Source organism: Salvia splendens, chromosome 19 (genome assembly GCF_004379255.2).
Source record: "Salvia splendens isolate huo1 chromosome 19, SspV2, whole genome shotgun sequence".
Classification (NCBI taxonomy): domain Eukaryota; kingdom Viridiplantae; phylum Streptophyta; class Magnoliopsida; order Lamiales; family Lamiaceae; genus Salvia; species Salvia splendens.
In genome coordinates this window covers 7313742-7333172 of record NC_056050.1, presented here as the reverse complement: position 1 = coordinate 7333172, position 19431 = coordinate 7313742, and the positions used below count along the sequence as shown (strand labels likewise).

Below are 19431 nucleotides of genomic sequence, written 5' to 3'. Positions count from 1 at the left end.
TGCCTGCAATGATCAAAGTATAACTAATATTAAGTGCATAACTAGAGAACAAATCTCAGCCATTAGATCAAAACGATCTAGTTCACTGTATGGGTGTTTTAGTTCACAATATGAATTTAAAAACAATGAGTGAACCAAAATACCTTTATAGTGAAGTATTTACTCCGTCAAGGATTTAGTTCACAATGGCGTTTTGGTTCACTCCTTCGTGTAGTGAACTAAATCACTTGTATAGTGAACTAAATTCATGTTCTCTAGTTATGCATTTAAGTAGTGGTTTCCCTAGATCACTACTCATGAATTGCATATGTAATCATATGTTCATGAATTATTATTCAAGCATTCAATCTGTCTTATTAACGTTTAGATGTAAATCATGCATTCAATCTAAATAGATCTTTTCACTACAAACCTGACATCAAGCACTCTATAACAAGGCCAACACACACACACAACTCTTCTGTGGAATAAGCAGGAGTGTCGAATCTCGTATTCGCAGACATTCGACCCAAAAATTCAAGTAGCTAATCCCAAAAATCCAAAATAAAAAACACCAGAAACTTGATCTCGAATCAACATCACATATCCAATTACCCAAGTCGGGTATCCGGTCACGTAAACCGGGGACCCAAAATACTCAATTATAGGCAACTTTAAATTTTCAGTTTAATTCTGACATATACTAATTTCTATAAATTCATTTTAACTCACTGACTAACTTATAATTGTATTCAGATGAGCTCACTTCTAAAGAAGATGATACCTGATACCCCACTTATCTTTTTTCTTTCTACTCAATTTTAATTCTAAAAACATTCATTAAATTGAAAAAAAATAAATCAAATCAAAATGATTAATATTGTAGCAAACTCAATTTCTTGCAATTGCAAACTTGCTGTGATAATTTGCATAACAATTCTGTAAAATCAACTATACAAAAAACTAAGAGGAATTAGATTCGATAGAGAGTATAGCAATAGCAAATAAAATTCATTAAAGATTAAAAGAGAAAAATCAAGGGTGATGGTGTTGAGAGATACCTTTGTACATCCGTAGGAATAGTGCTGCTAATTGCTTTACAACCAATTATGGAGGATTTGTTGATGCGTGGCACAATCAATCAATCAAAAGTGACAACACCGATTAGAATAAAATTGATAAAAACACTAACTACATCAATATAGTTGAGACTAATTTTCAGAGTTTTATATTTTGAACATATGATGTTTGACAAACTCATGCGCGTAATATATTTGAAAGTAGAGTTAGAATATGTTAGTAAACTTTGAAGATTTGAAGTCATGTTCTTGTATGGATATCTAAATTCTTTGTCTCATTTATTATACTGCATCTTTGAAATTGCTATCAAAATGAATAAATGATTACTATTATTCCTTTGATAAAATGTGAAAAGAGGTTTTTCGGTAAAAAAATTTAAGTATGTAATCAACAAACAAATCCAGAGGGAAAGAAATTCCAATTTAGGGATTCCTCTGAAATCTGGATGCCAATGATCTTAACCGTTACAGCGCCGGCGGAGGACGGTGTCCCTGCATTACAAGCCCTCACACCGCCGGACTATGACGCCCTTCCTCATTCTCCAAACCTAAAAACCCTCCCTCCGCCCTTCCTCGACTCAATTGCCGAACTGAAACACCTCTCCGCCGCGATGGCCGCCTTCCTCCGGTGCTACGATGACCTCCACCGCCACCTCCAATCCATCAACGCCTCTATCTCTGCAATGCTGCCGCCAGAACACCCTCACATTTCCCAACCTTTCCCGCAGAAACCCCAAGCTCCAGCGGAGAAAATCACGGAAAAAATCCCCTCGAAATCAGAGCTCGAGGGCCTCTGCAAAGCGATGTGCAGCCGCGGCGTCCGGAAATATCTGCTCTCTCATCTGTCTGATCTCCCAATGCTGAAGGATCAAGTGCCGAACGCGTTGAGGCAGGCGCCAAACCCTTGGAAGTTTGTTTTGGAGTGTTTGGGTAAATTCTTTTTGCAGGGGAGTAAGGCCTTCACTAGGAACTCCCCGATGATCCCTGCTCGCGAGGCATCTATTTTCGTGTTGGAGTGCTTCTTGTTGATGATGGGATTGGGTGTTGCCGGTGAGAGCGATAATGGGATCTTGGACATTGGGAAGGCGGACAAGGAGGAGGCGGATACTGCAGCCGTGGCGTGGTGGAAGAGGTTGATGACCGAAGGCGGTTTGGCCAGGGCTAATCAGATCGATGCGCGGGGGCTTTTGCTGTTTGTTGCGTGTTTTGGGGTACCGGCTGTGTTTCGTGTTGAGGATATGCGGGATTTGGTGATTGTGGGGAATGCCAAGGAGATTGTCCATGTGTTGCAGAAGTCTCATTTGCTTATGAGTAAAATTTCGGGTATAATTTATCTCCTTGTTGATTTACAGCATGTGTAGTTTAATATTTTATAAAACATTGTATAAAGGTTGTGATACTGTGTGTGGTCTTTTCTGTCACACACCAGCAATAGGCGAGGCTTCGCATTTTAGTTGATGTTATGAAGAAGTAGAACTAACAGCCGCAAAAATGGTTAAATTGAATATTTTTTGCTGGTATAAGCAAGGAAAATTCTAATAAGAAGTGTATAATAGGCTCAATTGATGGAGAAGATCACTTTGATTCTTTATGTGCATAGCCAGAATTGATGGTATATGAGTCCTATCTTGCATGACTATACATGGAGCCTACTAATGGTTGAGGATCTATTTCCTATCAAATGCTGTCAATACCTTCCGTAAATGCTAAGAACATTCTTCTTATCTGTAAGGTTATAAGCGCTTATGTTAAATTAAAGCATTCAAGCATGTTCTCACACCAGTCAACTCTCCTAGAATTCTGAAGTCGGTATTGATGCAAAAGTTAACCATAAACCTCATAGTCACTAGCTCTGTACTAATTATGATCACTACAAAATTTGAGATGTCTTTTTATTCAATAACCTTTGGATGCGAAAGAAGAATCCAAATGTATGCCGTAGACTGCACACAATGAAAATATAGATAATCTAAAGTATATGCCCTAGAATTAAAATACTTTTTTCATAATATCACAACCCCATTTGAACATTATAAGGTGCTAATTCCTTGGTAAGATTTCCAATCTATTATTTTTGGCATTGTCTCATTTGAGTCCCTAGTGGAAGTTTTAGGGTCTGTCTCTACTCTTTATGCAAGATGAGGTAGAAACTTAGAATGAGATAATTGAGTCACATCATCTTTTTGCCTTGTGCTCTTCAATATATTTTGTCTACTTTGAGTCTTTGAAACAATTGAGGCTTGTCTTAGGGTGGATTTGAACCATCTTCAGTGACACTCCATACGTTGTGAGAGTTAATACATAAGCTCATGAGTGGCTCCAATTATTGAACTTTTATTCTTTTAAACGAGGCATGGATGAAACAATAAAGTGCTGGCCATTTCTTACCCTGTCGCTCATACATCGAACCCTACATCTATTGCTCTCTAAAACCCTACCTCCACCGGCTCCAGCGCCATCCCGCCACCTCCTGTTCAGCCTCTAACACTGCTCCAGTGCAGCCCCACCACCCCAGCCTCTAAGACTATTGGTAGTAGATAGAGGGAGTAACATGTTTTTATCATTTTCCGAATTTTTGCATTTTAATACCTTGTCTCAGGTTTTCCCATCATAAGCTGTCATACGCCGTAACACCATTGATAACATTGTTTATATGTGCACTTTTCCCCCCTAAATGTCAAAACGCCTTTTGTTTGATACTTGGGTGGAAAAGAATTTGAAATTTTTTTTCTCTCGATCATCTCTCTCTTTGTGCAAATTGACCACAATAAATTAGTTCTACAACTCAGCTGCATCATTCTCATATTCTTCAAGGACATCCTCCTCTTTGCACAATTATTACTTTAGGAAAAGAAGAAACTGACCATTCAACCATGCAAAACCAGAAACATTTGCTTGATTTTTTGCTTTTCAATTAGCTAAGAAATCCTTCAGAAATAATTGATAAAGAAACCTAAAGGCCATCTTGTTTTTTTTTGGAACCCATTCAGTGTTTTTGCTGCTTACCAAGTCGTCATGTATCCCGATCATACCATTACCTCTTCAAAATCTTGATTTGAAGCGGCCCTTAAAATTTCCACGACCAATTAGTTTTGGTGAATAGAGGGGAGGGAGTGGATGCATTGTGATTGTTGAGACAAATTGAAGGGGAATAAAATTAGGCATACTATTATGAGCTGCATTATGGTGCTTGATTGCTTGATCTGTAATAAGGAGTTTTGTAATGTGTTTGATGAGAGCAAAAGAGAGAAGGTCTTTAGTGAGAGCAAAAGAGAGGAATTAATTCTCCTCCATCCTCAATCTTGGTTACCTGAAAATTGAAATATCCAATTTCCATGCTTTGGCTGATTTTCTGCTTGTGCAACAATTTTACAGAGATAGTAGAGGAGATGATGACGAAGAAAATGGAAGTAGATGCTGTTGATATTGTTTATACATTTGGCCTTGAAGAGAGGTTTAATCCATACACAATTTTAATTTCATTTCTACAAGAATCTAATGAAACTTGGAAAAAGTCAAAAAAGGGACCACAGGGTTCACCAGCTACACTTGTAAGTGATAATCTAATACTGTGAAATAATCCATAAATAGTTTGTGTCATCCATAGAATACTTCCCTTTCCCCTCAAAATCGGTGGACATTTTTTATCGTGGTGTTTTATTTTATCCCTTCATGCAGAATGCAGCAAATAAGAAGCAGTTGGATATTCTGAAATCTATCAGGAGGTGTTTGGAAAGGCACAGCATTGATCCTGCAAAGCTTCTTCCCGGATGGCAAATCAATGAAAAAATTGTAAATCTAGAAAAAGACATCACTGAATTTGATAGGAAATCGGAAGTAGACAAAGCATCTCAGAAAAGAAAATCGAGTGAAATGGAGACGCCAAAAGTCCAAGATGTGAAACGTGTGCGCCATGTTAACCATGGTGCACAGCAGCAGAAAGCTAGTGCTCATGTTGATAGCAGAAGGGGTTTGTTGGATAACAGACATTCTAACCGTGTCAATAGTTATGCTGCTCCAGCTGTGATGTACGGAGGACCTGGTGCAGGGTTACTACCAGAAAGTATGATTCCGTCTGGAGTTGGGGCTACGAGCCATGGTGGCATGCTTCCGACATATGCTCATCAGGAGCCAGTTTTGGCTGATCCAACAGGTCAGCTTATAAACCGTGGCACTCATCCCTACATGTGGCATCGGGATTCAGCCATACACGAAAGGTATACTAGCCAACCTCCACCTACAGGGCTAGGGTTCACTTCCTTATACAGGGCATCATCATCCGTTGACAGCTTCCCAGGGAATACTACCTCATTAGTAGGTCATGGAAATCGGGGTTCTACGTCTGATCTATATCAGTTTGCTGATTCTATAGCAGAGTGTGAATTGCATCCGAGTAGTGTTCCCCGGAGTGGTGTGTCTGGTTCTAGTGTTGTACCGTCTCATCTTGCATCATATTTTTACCAAGCTTAGCCTCTTACAGTCGTTCTATAGTACATGTGATGATATGTTGCTCCTTGTGCTCCTAATTTAAACTCGTACTCTCCCGTCCCATTCTAAGTGAAATATTTCTTATTCGGCATGGAATTTTATGTAGTGTTGTTTTGTCGGTTAGATGTAAAGAAAATGAAGTAAGAGAGAAAAAGTAGAGTGTGATGTTTCTATTTTAAGAAATGCGTGATTTAGAATGGAATATCCCAAAAAAAGAAGAGTGGGACAGGAGGAAGTATAATTTTTCTTGTTGAATAACTTTATAGGTATTATAACCCTCAAGGAAGAAAAGTTGATGTCCCTTGCTTTTCAAGAATGTCTATAATACTTGCAGAATGCCCAATCAAGTAAAGGTCTCACATGACCAAAATGACGCAAATATTCTTATGTTCACTTTTGCCTAAAAGGAGAAAATATCAAACATTTTAACGTTTTACACAAAGATTTCAATTTAATGGACATGACGATCACATTTATACTTGCCATCAATAAAATTCAATTTTCATAAAACTACAAACGACCACTTTTCAACGATCGCAAATTTTTTTTTTTTAATGACGGTCAGATTTCTCCTAAGAATATAACCAGTTGAAAATTCGATTGAAATAACAGGAATAGCTCGAACAACCTAATACATGACAACGAAGACACATTTTTCCTGTAAGTAGCTGCAGAAATTCATGTTTTTTGACAAGTACTACATTGCTCGCAGTCGCAGCAAACTATGTCGCACAAATACTAAGATGTTAGCAAGTGCTCTCCTTGCCTATTCATAGCTACTCTGAAATCTTCATCCGAGAAAATATCAAAGATTACAAACACAGTTATGCAACATGAAGTGGGCATTAATCATGTTCAGGCGGATACACGATGAATATTGAGTGCTGAATATTCATATGGAACAAACTTATTCCTGAAACAAAAAATGCAAATGAAGTATCTGTTAGATTCATATGTTGAGAGAACAGATCAAAACTGATGGGCTTCATATAATCAATTATTTGAGGAGAAATTGGGGAGAGAGAAAATGAGAAAATAGAAACATCCAGTATTCTTATGTAATTTTGAATTTTTGCTTTCTGCCACAAACTAGAGAACGATGGTTTTCATTTATACCTACACATCTATCTATTATGTCAAATGTCATTCGTAGACACTTTTGATGCACAGAGAACTCTATTAGGGGTAAAACCTCACATGAACAATGCAGATTTTATTTCTTCTAAAGAAGAGACAAACATTTGTGCAGGTGCAGACAAAAATGGGCGAAGCCTACACACTCAAACACTCAACTCAACATGAAATGCTCAATTTTCTTCTTTTAGGTGATTTATTTTGTCCCATCTTAAAGTACTAGATATTTTAGTGAAACTCATCGCACCTATATGATCAGCAATGCATACTACTCCTTAAATAGCTTCTAGACAGCAAACTTAATTTATCACAATCTAACAGTTGAACAGCATGAGTGCAGCTAAACCAAAAAGACCACAGGTCCACAACCTATACACATGTAACGTTTAAAAATGAGTATACCTCTTCCATTTCTGATGGCTTGTCTTTCTTTTCTTCAGACTCACTTTCTTTAGGTTCATTATTTGCTTCTTTTTCATCTGTGATCATATTATCCTCCTGTTCAGTAGCCTCATCGTTGGGTGCATTGCCACCATCACTGATGTTGAACTCAGCTGGAAGCTGTCCTGATTTTAGTGCCTGCGTTTTCAAGAATTATTAAAACTCTTGTGGTAAATTTCTAATAAGGTAGGTGGGGAACGAGAAAATGAAAAAAAAATCAATATAGACTAATGGACAAGGACACAATGCAAATATTTTTTGTGAAGGAGTGGCGGGTTGTATTTCATACTTCAAAATTCATTAGACTATCCTATTTGTATGAAGGGTTGTCAGATTACCTGTTCCAGTCTTGCCACCTCTTCAAGAGTTTGTGAATTCACAATGGCAGCCTGTAAAGTATAAGGGAAATTAAGGAACAATCAATGGTGACTGAAAAATATAACCAGGTGGACAGTTGGATAGAGGAAAAAGAAATCTCAATGCATTTTGTTTTCTGAGACGAATCTGAAAGCATACTACAATCAGCCAAAACCCAAAATATACGAAACACTGTTTAAGCTCATCATTTAAAGGGAAAGAATATCAGACACTCCAATTTCACTCACATTTATTACTCCCTTACTCCCTGCAAAGAATTGGCATGTTCTTTACCTTTTCTAAGTCTTACACTTGGCATTTCACAACTATAAATTTCCGAAGTTACCACCAGACTCATGGTGACCCTTGAAAGATAGGAGAATGACAGAAGTCTCAGAAAAAAAGAATATTTATATACCTTAATAGCCAAAATTTGTTCTGGTGTAGGTGCAGCTGGTTTAGCTGTCTGTTGCTCCCTTGCAGATTCGTGGGCACTAGGAGTCTCAGCAGGTACAATCTTTGCAGATTGCCTTTTAACCTCTTCTTCAGCCTCTTCTGATGCAAATAAAATTTTGGCTTCAGCACGCTCCTGTATGATGTGCAACAGTTTTTTGTAAGGTCAGACCAAAAAATACTTCAATACAGTGTGAAGCAAATTGAATAAACAGAGCAGGATAAACTTGGAGAAAATGAGAAACACGTTAGAGCATGAATAACCCCGTCCCCATTTCCGGCCCCAAGTCCCCTCCACGTCATCATTCCCCTACAGTTACGGCCCAGGCCCCAACTGCTCTAACCCTGCAGGCCGCAACTAATAAATGACACTATTCACAACTCCAACTTATTTTCCTTGTAAAATAGAATACGTTGAGCAATTATAACACGAGAAATTTATTTTTAATACAAAAATAATAAATTATAAACTAAAAAATATACAAAAAATTAGAGTATTAAAAAAATGCAAAAAAAAATAAAAAAATATTAAAATTATGCAAAACACGTTCCCCCCTCTCAATCTCCTTCTTCTTCCTCTTCCTTCCCCCTCTCCCCCTTCTTCTTCTTCTTAAAAATGCAAAAAAAAAATAAAAAATAAATAAAAATTGATGAAAAAAACGTCGCCCCTCTCTATCTCCTTCTTCTTCCTCTTCCTCCTTCTTCCCCCTCTCCCCCTTCTTCTTCTTCTTCTACTTAAAAATGCAAAAAAAAAAATTAAAATTAATGAACAGTAGCGGCCCGGCTCGTCGCCCCGGAAGCTCCAACGCGCGCCCAGGCCGGGACCGGCCTGGGCCGTGACGCCTCCTCCTCCAACGCGCAGGACGGGCCGGGACTCGCGATTTGCGGCCCGGCTCGTCGCGTTATTCATGCTCTTAATCCCCAAACAGAAAAAGGTCGGTAATGAACTAATGATAATGTTTGCTCTCTGTAATGGCAATATAAGCACAAAAGAGAAAGAAGGTTATCTGCCCATAAAGTAACAGTCATAAGCTACAATGTCAACAGATTGAACATTTTATATATAGAAGATGATTCTTCTCAAAGCACATCCAGGACGGATGTAATCATGTAATCAGTGTTGTTATGAGTGTGGGGCCCACCAGGGTAATTAGGTAAGAACTCTGGTTGCGAGGGGGAAACGGAGTGCACTAAACATGTAATTATGTTGAATATTCACAATGCAATAGTATGAATTAACCGTGAGAAGTTTCTTCTCTAGTACTAGGATCAGCAATTCAATAATCTTGTGAGGAGTAGTGTTCCAACAACTTCCCTTAAGGTCCTAATCCATATCAAACTTTCAGTTTCTTCTTACCACTTTGGCCAAGCCAGAAAATAACAGAGAAAATTCCACTATTTAGCAGCTGATAGCCTGATATTGGAGGTGGGTAACATGGCAAGACAGGAATCTCAACACTTCACAAAATTATTCAGTTAATCAAAAAATGCTATTGCAGAGGCTTCATATTCTGTAAATTCAGAAGACCATTAGTTCCTTATACGTTGAGCAAACAAGGACACAAACATCTGCAATTATAAGGGCCTAAAATACATACATTGTTGTATTTCCTTTTAAGCATGTATCAAAAAAGGGATTTCATCAGCTCCCAAGAAATGATGAAATAAAGAGCATACATAACACAATGAGTAAACATTTGATTGAATTAACCCCCTGAAACCTAGCCGTAATAAATTAGGCTAATAGAAATTTTAAAAATTAATAAACTTAGTAACTGCTGGTTTGTTTAACTGAGTTTTAAACACAATCAACCCAGTTTTAAGACCACTGGGACAGAATCATGTTTAAGATCATACTGGAAATTCGAGTATTAAGTATTGACATAGTCCAGCGGATGCTTAACATTTCGAGATACTGCCAAGGTAACTTAAAAACAGAGATTTTAATTACATAGTATAGGAATGACATTTTTTAGTTCCAAATATATAATTTGGTCAACTTAAATTATTATTCACTTTCGTATGTTTCCTAATTTTCAGCTTTCATGGCAGGTGTCAAAGTTTTGATATTTCAGCAGAAAAGAAATGTATATACCAATCACAAGATCCAGCGTAAAACCAAAGGTGAATGATAACCGACTGAAGCCTATTATATTTAAAGAATCAAAATAAATATTCCATCCAAAATTACTCACAATATATGATTTCCATGCCACTGATGTTTAACTTATATTGCTTCATTTGGTGTCAATTGATAAACAAGCATGTCTTCCAAAGACAGTCAACTCCCAACCTCAATGACACACCATTTTTGTGGCATTTCAAAACATCTGAAGTGCAGCAGAACAATGGGATGGTTATATTTCGAATACTAACCTTTTGTTTTACTTTCTTGAAGTCCAGAACACGCAAGGACTTCAACTTGTGGATAACATACAGACGGTAATTGGGTTTTTTCGTAATATTGTTGTCAAGCAGACTAAGGAACTGCAGCTTGGGAAGTGATGCAAGAGGATCGATCTCAGCCAAGTTAGTTAACCTATTGTTGGTGAGGACCAAGGTGTGCAGTTTCGGCAAAAACTCTGTGAAATTCCCAATACAATAACCACATAGCTCAAGGTTGCTTATATAAAAGCAGCAAAATTGAATTTGTTAAAGTAATGAAGAAAATAGGGTTATACCTCCAAGGTTAGGAGTGATGCGAGTGATTCGGTTATTGTTCAATAACAAGGTTCCTAGGCGATTCATGAGAGGGAAGTTCTCAAGCTTGACAATCTCATTATCAGATAAATCAACGGTGTCGAATTGGTCCTGTTAAACGGAAAGTAAAGCAAAATCACAAACGGAAAACTAAACACATTCATCGCTAAAAGATAGAGGAAGCGAGCATAACTAAAAGTGAAATGCCAAATGATGTAGAAAGGGGAAACAGTTCACCTCAGTAGCACCAACGTTCTCTATAACAGGAATTTTGTTCCCTGCTCGGAATTATAGAGTTAGAAACACACACAAGGAGTTGCACAGAAACATTATGCTAAAAAAATAGTAGGGTTTGGAAAAAAAAAAACCTCGGAGATCGAGTTCTCGCTCGCGAACGGCATTGAAGAAATGGGGGCTTTTCCAGATCAAATCCGCAGTGAATCTCACCATTTTATCACCTCTCTCTCTCTCTCTCTCTCTCTCTCGGCCGGCGGCAAAAGCAGGATTCAGAATAAGAGGTTTAAGAATCCGAATAGAGGGATCCAAACCCGGATTAAATACTCCACTTTTGAATAAACTTAATAACGGGATTCATTTATTTGATATTAATCAATTTACACCAACCTTTCATTTATGTAAAAATTGATGGAAATATATCACCACTCTAAAAATAAAATTTCTAATCTCACTTGTTTTATCATCTTTTCTCTCGTCTATAAGAGTACTACTATATCATCTTTATTCAAATTCTCTAAACACAATTTTTTTAAGTCTTATATAACAAAAAGAAACTGCCTCAAATAACATGGGATAGAGAAACTATAGTCATTTCAAAACTATGGCTCTTTAATTTTTGAAAAGGATGAATGGATAATTCGTCACACCCACTAAATTTTCAATACTAAATTGATGCACACGTTTAAAATTTTGGTATTGTAAATGAACGACGACGTAAATGTGTATTGATGATTACATGGACGACTAAACGATTTCGAGCTTGATAAAATAAAAATAATAGCATAAATTTATTCAAATTAAAGAATTGAATTATTTTTAAATTTCATAATATGGCACTTATATTTGGAGAGCTACATGACACGCTAAAATTTGATCAAACTAGGGCTGGGAAGTCGGTGATTCGGTTAGGGACCGAACCGAACCGAACGGTCAGTTAACCGACTCCCAAAACTGACAATTTTAATAATCGAAACTGTAATTGGTTCGGTTTTTGGTTATCCGGATGAAACCGAAATTGCTTAAAAATATAAAAAAATGTGGAAAATGTTGTTGCAAGCCGTCGAACCCTGGCCAATGCGCAAGGAAAATGCCCAACCAATCATTTCCTGTATATAGTAACATGCCACCTATTCATTTGAATCATGTGGAGTAGTAGCAATTAAAAATAGTTACCCCATTATACAAAACACTTCTTTGCAGATAATTCTATTTGTTGATCATATAAATTCCTTTTGAATTGGATATAATTATCAACATATTTTTCCAGTTTTAAATCCATTTCTCATATGCTCTTCTTTTCCCCCTCTACCTGGTCTAGCTGGTTGTAGCAATTATCAATTTCAAAATTTAAATGGTTGAATTATATAGCCGAGAATCATTCACCAGCCTAATTGAGATGCTCAGGTTAGGGAAGTTCAAATGTTCAGGAGGAACAAACTTTTATGTAAGTATAGAAAAGATAAATTTTTATAGCGAGAGTTCAGAAAATAAATTATGTACTGTAGTATACATGATTTGATGTATATCTTACAAAACTATTTAAAAATATGTATATGGAATACTAGTTTACAACAAGGTGGTAATACTATGGAGAATGAGGGCTTCAATTTACGCCCATCATAAATATGAATCGATTATTTACATGTTGGGTTAAAAAATATACAACTCGATCTCCTTATAATTTGGAGCTCCTATCGGATAATTCGATCCTATTTGATTTGTTGGTGACGACCGGATTCCCAGAACTATCGACATCGATTACAGCAATGTCACCAGCCTTGTATTCATCAGAAAGTAGAGATTCACTTACCAGATCTTCAATTATAAGTGTGACTGCTCTTCTGAGAGGCCGAGCCCCATAGCTCCGGTCATAGCCTTGTTCGCATATCAACTCCATAATCGCTTCTGATACCTCCAGACCGATTTCCAAAGATGCCAGACGATCTTTAACTTCAAGTACCATTATATCCAATATTTCAAGCAACTGAAACGAGGGGAAACAGTTCAGAAATGCGATTCTCATGACATTGAAGAAATGAAAAAAATCACTAGCCAAACCTGAGGTTTCTCAAGAGGACGAAACACCACTACTTCGTCTATTCTGTTTAGTAATTCTGGGCGGAAATAACCCTTTAGCTCTTCCATCAGCAATGCTTTCAGCCCAGCATATGATGCTGACTCATCTTCATTGGTAAAAAAACCAAAGGAGTTGTGTCTGCCCTTAGCAATGGCAGCAGATCCCACGTTGGAAGTCATTACTACCAGTGCATTTTTGAATGATACTCTTCGACCCTATTGAATGAATCTTAAGCAGATTAGTGGTGCATGAAAAAATAAGGCCATTCTAAATAATCATTAGTGGAAAGAAACCTGAGAGTCTGTTAGGTGACCATCTTCAAACAATTGTAGCAAGATGTTGAATATATCTGGGTGAGCTTTCTCAATCTCATCCAACAGCACAACGGTGAATGGCCGCTTTCTTATAGCTTCAGTTAGAGTGCCTCCTTCTCCATAACCGACATAGCCAGGAGGAGATCCGATCAGCTTGCTTACAGTATGCCGCTCCATATATTCACTCATGTCCAATCTTAGCATGGCAGACTCCTACGAGATAAAGTAGAAAAGTAGTTCACTTTCACAAACGAGTCTTGAATCATATTTCATTGAAGCAAAGAAAGCAATAGTTTGATGCATTCCAATTCTCATATCAGGGTTGGACCTTGTGAAGATCATAATAAAAGAAGGTGTAGCAAGGAATGATTTTCTTACAGATCCAAAATAACTTGCTGCCAAAGCTTTAGTGAGTTCAGTTTTCCCAACACCAGTAGGGCCACAGAAGAGCATTGCAGCAATTGGTCTATCTGGGTCCTTCAGGCCTACACGGGATCTTTTCACAGCCCGACAAATAGCAGCGACAGCCTCATCTTGACCAACAACTCTTTTCTTCAGCTGCTCATCAAGGCCCACCAGAAGCATTCTTTCATCAGCTGTTAGTTTGTTAACTGGGATTCCCGACCAGAATGAGGCAACAGAAGCTATATCCTCAGGCCCAACCACTGTAATTCTGCAAGAGATGTAAAGACTAAGTTCTTAGCTATCTAGGATCAGTTAGGGATGTCATAAGGCAGAACACATACTCATCATCTGAGGAAGAGGACACCAAAGACGGATTATAAATATGTCTTCCATTCTCATCCAAGCTTGAGCTGTCATCATTTTCTGCCACTGTTGTTGCCAGTGACTGGTCAAATGCAAGAGATCAGATAAGGGCATTTGAATATTAGAAAGAATCAGCAGAAAATATATATATAGCACTTGTAACAATGCGCAAAACGTATTTAACATACTGCTTCATGCATGGCCTGCACTGTTCTAATTTCTTGCCAATAATCACTAGGTGACTTTGAAAGTACAGAAGTCCGCTCTTCCTTTTTGCGCTTGGATGCTTTCATTCGAGCTCTACTTCCAGCCTCATCAATAAGATCAATAGCTTTATCAGGAAGATGTCTATCTGGAATATATCTAGCAGACAGATGTACAGCAGCATTAATGGCCTCCAAAGTGTATACACATTTGTGGTGGGACTCATATTTTTCACGCAAGCCCATCAGTATCTGAACAGCATCGACCTAGAATATGTTTGAAAATACATCAAGGAGCAATAGTCAAAATGTGACAGTTTTGAGTAATGTGTGTTTCCTGATTGTCAATAAAGATGATCTCACACCTGACTCGGTTCATTAATCAAAACAGGTTGGAATCTCCGTGCCAATGCTTTATCCTTCTCAAAATGCAAGCGGAATTCATCCATAGTTGTGGATGCGATACACTGCCACAAGAAATTAAAAATGAAATAAAAATAAAAATGCAAGCAAATAAAATATAAAGATCTGCGTAATTCTTTGCAAATGCATCCAGCAAGAAACCAGCATATTCATTCTCTAATAGGCCACCCAGGAAACAATATCCGTTCATCTTCATGATCATTTTTTTCATGTTCTTGGACAGTCAGCAGTGTATCCCAATCTTTCACTTATAGACTTAAAGAAATGAAAGTAACAATGACACCCACAACAATGTTGTAAGGCCAGGTACTGATACCAGAGATTGGTGTGCAGAATGCAAGTAACTGTATGATATCGATTGTCCGTGGATAGAGGAGGTTTCCCTGTTTCCTGCTGACCGTCCCTTGTTCTGTACCTTTTAGTCGTTGATTAATCATTTAGCTGTTTATTGTTTTAAGGAGTCTAGTTAGTAGTTTGTTAGGAGTCTTTAGTAGCTTCTTATAAATATGGCTGTGTTTCCTACATTTTATTTGTTAAGTAGTATAGTTTGATTTCAGCATCTGTTGTTGCCTTCTCAGAGGAATGGCCTCTTTTTCCTGGAGGATATTTATCTTTTATTCTCTATTTTAATCATTTGTTCTTCTATTTTCTTCTTCTTTATGTTCTATTTCCAGCAGCACCGCCTTTACTCCATATCAATTTGGTGCGGTGAATGATGGTGTCAACCTGAAGCACATAATCAAGGTTTGATGGATTGGAGACAGCGGTAGAACAACTCAATACCAAGTTTGACGGCATCGACGCCATGTTCAACAACATCATCACCAGTTCCATTCCTGCCCAGTTGTTCCACCATTTCAGCCCCCATCCCTGCCCCCAGCCCCCGTGTTTCATCCCAGCAGCCACTACCCACTGAGAATTTGATCTTTTGCCGACAGTTTCAACCATCTTCCCAGTTCAGAGTGCAGCATCTGTTCCCTCTTGTTCGTCGCCATATTCTTTTGTTCTGCATCTCTGACTCTTGTCTGAAAGCCCGAGTATGAGCGTCCACCAGACAAAGCAACGTGTGTATATTTTAACCCCAGCCTTGAGGCAAGGCTGTTTCGACAGTCGGGCAGTTGATATTGATCGTCCAAGGATAGAGAACGTTTCATGTTCCCTGCAGGTCGTCCATTGTTCTGTTATCTTTTAGTTGTTAATTAATTCATTAAGTTGTTTTTTTTAAAGAGTCTAGTTAGTACTTTAGTACTTTTAGAGACAGGTTTCATCTTTTAAACTTGTCAGAAAGAGTTTTATTTCAATTAGGAGTATTCAATAACTTCTTATAAATAAATAGGGCTTTGTAGTAGTATTTTATTTCTTCAGTAATATAGTTTGATTACCACATTTGTTGTGGCCTTTTTGGAAGATTGACCTCTTTGTTCTGTAAGGAGGAGATTTATCTTTTATTCTACTATATTTTTATTGTTCTGTTCTTTTTCTTTCTTCTTAAAGAAAATTAAGCCTCCAAATGATGCATTAACTAGAAAGATTAAGATATCAGGTATACAACACAGAAGCCTGCACTACAGACTTTTCACCTGAAATTCACTCCGTCCAAGTGATGGCTTTAATAGATTGGCTATATCCAGACCAGAACCCTTATTTCCCCGTCCAACTGTGCCAGAACCAATAAGCGTGTGGACCTCATCAATAAACAAAATTATATTTCCTGAAAAAGAGGCAACATCAAGCTGAGACATGATCTTAAAGTTTTCAGAATCCATTAACACTCCTAATGAAGTGCTTACCTGACTGTTTAATCTCTTTTATTAACATGGACACACGTCCCTCTAACTCTCCCCTCTCCTTTGCACCTGCTATCAGGAGACCTATATCCAAAGATAATATACGCTTTTCCTGGACAAAAAGACAAAAAATGACAAACCACAGCAAGCAACATTCATAGTAGTAATCGATTATAAATATTAATTAAATAATATGTTGTGTGTTCAGATCATATATGATAGAAGAATATTAAAATGCTCGCGAGGACAATTTATTTGGATGGCCTAAATGACGGATTAAAGAAGTAGGCTAAAACATGATCTTACTCCAAAAATACATCTACTCTCTCCATCCCACTATAATTGAAGCATTTCTTTTGGGCATGAGATTTAAGAAAATGATGGTTAGTGAGTTAAGTGGAGAGAGATTAAATAGAAGAGAAAATAAAGTAGGATAGAGAATAAAGTATGAGGGATTAACTCATTGCTTTTTGCCAAAAACAAAAATTAAGAAATGACTCAACTGTAGTGGGATAACAACAAAAGGAATACAACGGAACTTCAATGGGACAAAGGGATAATTTTTCATAATTTATATTTTGGAGCTTTAAAACTTAAGAAGATAGTTTTTAAAAACTTGTAAAGAGCTTACCTCAAACATCTTATAAGCTGTCGTAATAAGTTTATAAGCTCAGCAAAACACATTCTAAGTTTAAGTAACACCATCTAAGTAACCATGCATTTGACTATCTCAAAATATACTAGAGTAGCATAAACTTTGAAGAAGACTTTTGTCCTTTGTAGTGAGAAAACCCACCATTAGAAGGATGGGAACAGTCCCATTAGCAATATTTAGAGCCAGTCCTTCTGCAATAGCTGTCTTTCCAACCCCAGCTTCACCAAGAAGAATTGGATTACTCTTGGTCCTTCGGCAAAGAATTTGAATGACCCTCTGTACTTCAGTATCTCGACCAATTACAGGATCAATGGATCCCTGGCTAGCACGGGCAGTAAGATCCACACAGAATAGGTCAAGAGCTTTTTTCTCTGTTAAAAGAGTAGTGAATCTCAATGTAATTATTGTGTTTCAGAAAAACTTATCCAGAAACACCATGGAACAACAGGTAATATTGATCCTGACCTGTTTCTCTTTCAGGGGATTTCGACTGGTTGTTTTTCTCAGGAAAGATATTTCCCTGTAACTTTTTGGATGCAGTGGAAGCTGGTTCTCTTCCCTCTTTGGCAAGCTCTCCTTGAAGTCTGGAGACTGCCGCTTTTGCCAAATGGTTTACATTGACACCTAATCTGAAACCATTTGAGTCTAGTTCAAGAGATAACACATGAAAATCACTAAGCAACTATGTTCTCTTCAACTCAATTAGCATATAGCGATGCAGAAAAAGAGACAGTGAATTACGAAATAGCATCGTTATTTTGATTTCCAAATCCTTCACAGCTTACATGTTGTGGCCACATGAAATAAACAAGTTTAGAGGAGAATTACCTATGCTAGACATTTTTTTTCAGGTTTCTATTATGATCCCAATATCAAATATGTAGCATTGACTAATAAAACCTTGACAGTTGACATTTTATCGGATAAAGATAATGGAATTATTGTCCTCTAATCTAATTGTATTACCTATAGGCTAATTACTTATTCTAAACAAATGAATCGGGAAAGTATTAGCTATAGGCATGCTAAAGTCACCAAGAAGGACAAACCATTCACCTTTGAGGTTGGCAAAATATATTGTATGCATACAAATAGAGAGACAGCTACTGCAAACCACACATCCAAATGCAGAAACTAACTAGAATAAAACAATATGCACAAAGAGGGGAGCAATGAGCATCACAGAGAAGATTTTCTCCTTAGAAGCATCAGCCAGCCTAGCACAAGACAATCTAACCATCACAGAAAAATTTATCTGCTACATTAGGAGTATCTATTTACGCCACGAAAACTAGATCGAAATCCCTACATACACTCTCAATCACATACGATACAAACCAAAAATGAAACAAATTGCAACTAATGAGAAAGTTAATTACAAGGCTAAAATTGTTGAATAAACACTAGAGTACCTCTTAAGCACACGATTAGCATTGCCATCATCGATAGTGAACAATCCAACAGCGATATGCTCCGGTGCTATGTAATTATACCCCATAGTCCTGGAGTAGTCAACCGCAGCCTCAAACACGCGCTTCGTGCTAGCAGAAAATGGCACATCCGTAGCTGAAGTCTCCGACTGCTGCAAACTCCCGTCGTTGTGATTATCTTCCTCCCACAAACTCCGCACAGCAGCTCGTGCAGCATCAACGGTAATGCCAGATCCGAGGAATCCACCGGAGGCGCGATCCTCAGCAACGAGGCCTAGCAACAGGTGCTGCGTGTAAACCATGTCCTTGCCCATAGCCTTGGCTTCTCGCTGCGAGAACATCACCGCCTTGATCGATCTCTCCGTAAACTTCTCGAAGATTCCTGAAACCACGAAAAACGAGCGCCTCCTTGTCTTCTTCAGAGCACCTGCGTTATTCCGATTGAATCCGCAATTTTGAGCAAGCGAGAGTCCGAAATAAGAAGAAGAAGAGCTGGTGCTGGTGCTGGTGCTGGTGCTGCAAGCACTAGAAGCGGCGGTAGCACAGGAGGCAGGTGGAGGACAATTAGGGGGAAACGCTACTAGTTTATGGCGACGGCGGTGCGCGGCGGATGCAGAAACACGGCGGATCGGACCGGAATTGAGCACGGAGTTGACGGAGAGCGGCGGTGAACACGACACCTCCATTAAATTTTGAAATTATGTAGTACAAAAATAAATATTGAAGATGAATGTGTGTGGTTAAGAAAAGAAAGGAGGAGGAGGAGGAGGAGGAGGAGAAGAAGAAGAAGAAATGAATAGAAAAATGAATTATGAAGTTTATATAGTGGAATAGTTGGCGTATGAAAAAGGATCTCTGCATATGCAGAAAGATGGAGAAGAAAGGAATAGAAGGAAAGTCGAATGA

At 38.0% G+C, this 19431-nt stretch overlaps 3 protein-coding genes across 3 annotated transcripts; 1 reads left to right on the top strand and 2 right to left on the bottom strand.

The window, feature by feature from the left end:
* The first annotated feature begins 1217 nt into the window (after nt 1–1217).
* Nucleotides 1218–5647, top strand: LOC121778858 (protein FRIGIDA-like). Its single transcript, XM_042176255.1, has 3 exons — nt 1218–2381; nt 4434–4609; nt 4737–5647. Exons 1-3 carry the CDS (start codon nt 1505–1507, stop codon nt 5526–5528), a joined length of 1845 nt encoding a protein of 614 aa, XP_042032189.1. The 5' UTR covers nt 1218–1504; the 3' UTR covers nt 5529–5647.
* A 535-nt stretch (nt 5648–6182) lies between these two features.
* LOC121779418 (U2 small nuclear ribonucleoprotein A'-like) lies at nt 6183–11182 on the bottom strand. Its single transcript, XM_042176753.1, has 8 exons — nt 11000–11182; nt 10869–10909; nt 10613–10742; nt 10308–10513; nt 7897–8067; nt 7460–7510; nt 7083–7259; nt 6183–6459 (listed from the first exon to the last, which is right to left on the bottom strand). The coding sequence occupies exons 1-8, from the start codon at nt 11079–11081 to the stop codon at nt 6454–6456; spliced, it is 864 nt and encodes a 287-aa protein (XP_042032687.1). The 5' UTR covers nt 11082–11182; the 3' UTR covers nt 6183–6453.
* Nucleotides 11183–12347: 1165 nt separating this feature from the next.
* On the bottom strand, nt 12348–19431 carry LOC121779802 (chaperone protein ClpD, chloroplastic-like). Its single transcript, XM_042177237.1, has 12 exons — nt 18508–19431; nt 17561–17724; nt 17237–17466; nt 16444–16552; nt 16234–16364; nt 14596–14697; nt 14216–14497; nt 14006–14109; nt 13638–13932; nt 13239–13472; nt 12927–13160; nt 12348–12852 (listed from the first exon to the last, which is right to left on the bottom strand). Exons 1-12 carry the CDS (start codon nt 19209–19211, stop codon nt 12544–12546), a joined length of 2898 nt encoding a protein of 965 aa, XP_042033171.1. The 5' UTR covers nt 19212–19431; the 3' UTR covers nt 12348–12543.

Excerpts from the sequence above, each read along its gene's own strand:
- LOC121779802 (XM_042177237.1), bottom strand. The coding sequence starts at position 19,211 with ATGGAGGTGTCGTGTTCACCGCCGCTCTCCGTCAACTCCGTGCTCAAT. Across the intron at positions 16,365-16,443 it reads AAAAGAGATTAAACAGTCAG|GAAATATAATTTTGTTTATT; the intron begins GTAAGCACTTCA and ends CCTCTTTTTCAG. Across the intron at positions 14,498-14,595 it reads TGATTAATGAACCGAGTCAG|GTCGATGCTGTTCAGATACT; the intron begins GTGTGAGATCAT and ends AACATATTCTAG.
- LOC121778858 (XM_042176255.1), top strand. The coding sequence starts at position 1,505 with ATGCCAATGATCTTAACCGTTACAGCGCCGGCGGAGGACGGTGTCCCT. Across the intron at positions 2,382-4,433 it reads GCTTATGAGTAAAATTTCGG|AGATAGTAGAGGAGATGATG; the intron begins GTATAATTTATC and ends ACAATTTTACAG. Across the intron at positions 4,610-4,736 it reads AGGGTTCACCAGCTACACTT|AATGCAGCAAATAAGAAGCA; the intron begins GTAAGTGATAAT and ends CCCTTCATGCAG.
- LOC121779418 (XM_042176753.1), bottom strand. The coding sequence starts at position 11,081 with ATGGTGAGATTCACTGCGGATTTGATCTGGAAAAGCCCCCATTTCTTC. Across the intron at positions 10,910-10,999 it reads GCGAGAACTCGATCTCCGAG|GGAACAAAATTCCTGTTATA; the intron begins GTTTTTTTTTTT and ends AATTCCGAGCAG. Across the intron at positions 7,511-7,896 it reads AACAAATTTTGGCTATTAAG|GCTGCCATTGTGAATTCACA; the intron begins GTATATAAATAT and ends TATACTTTACAG.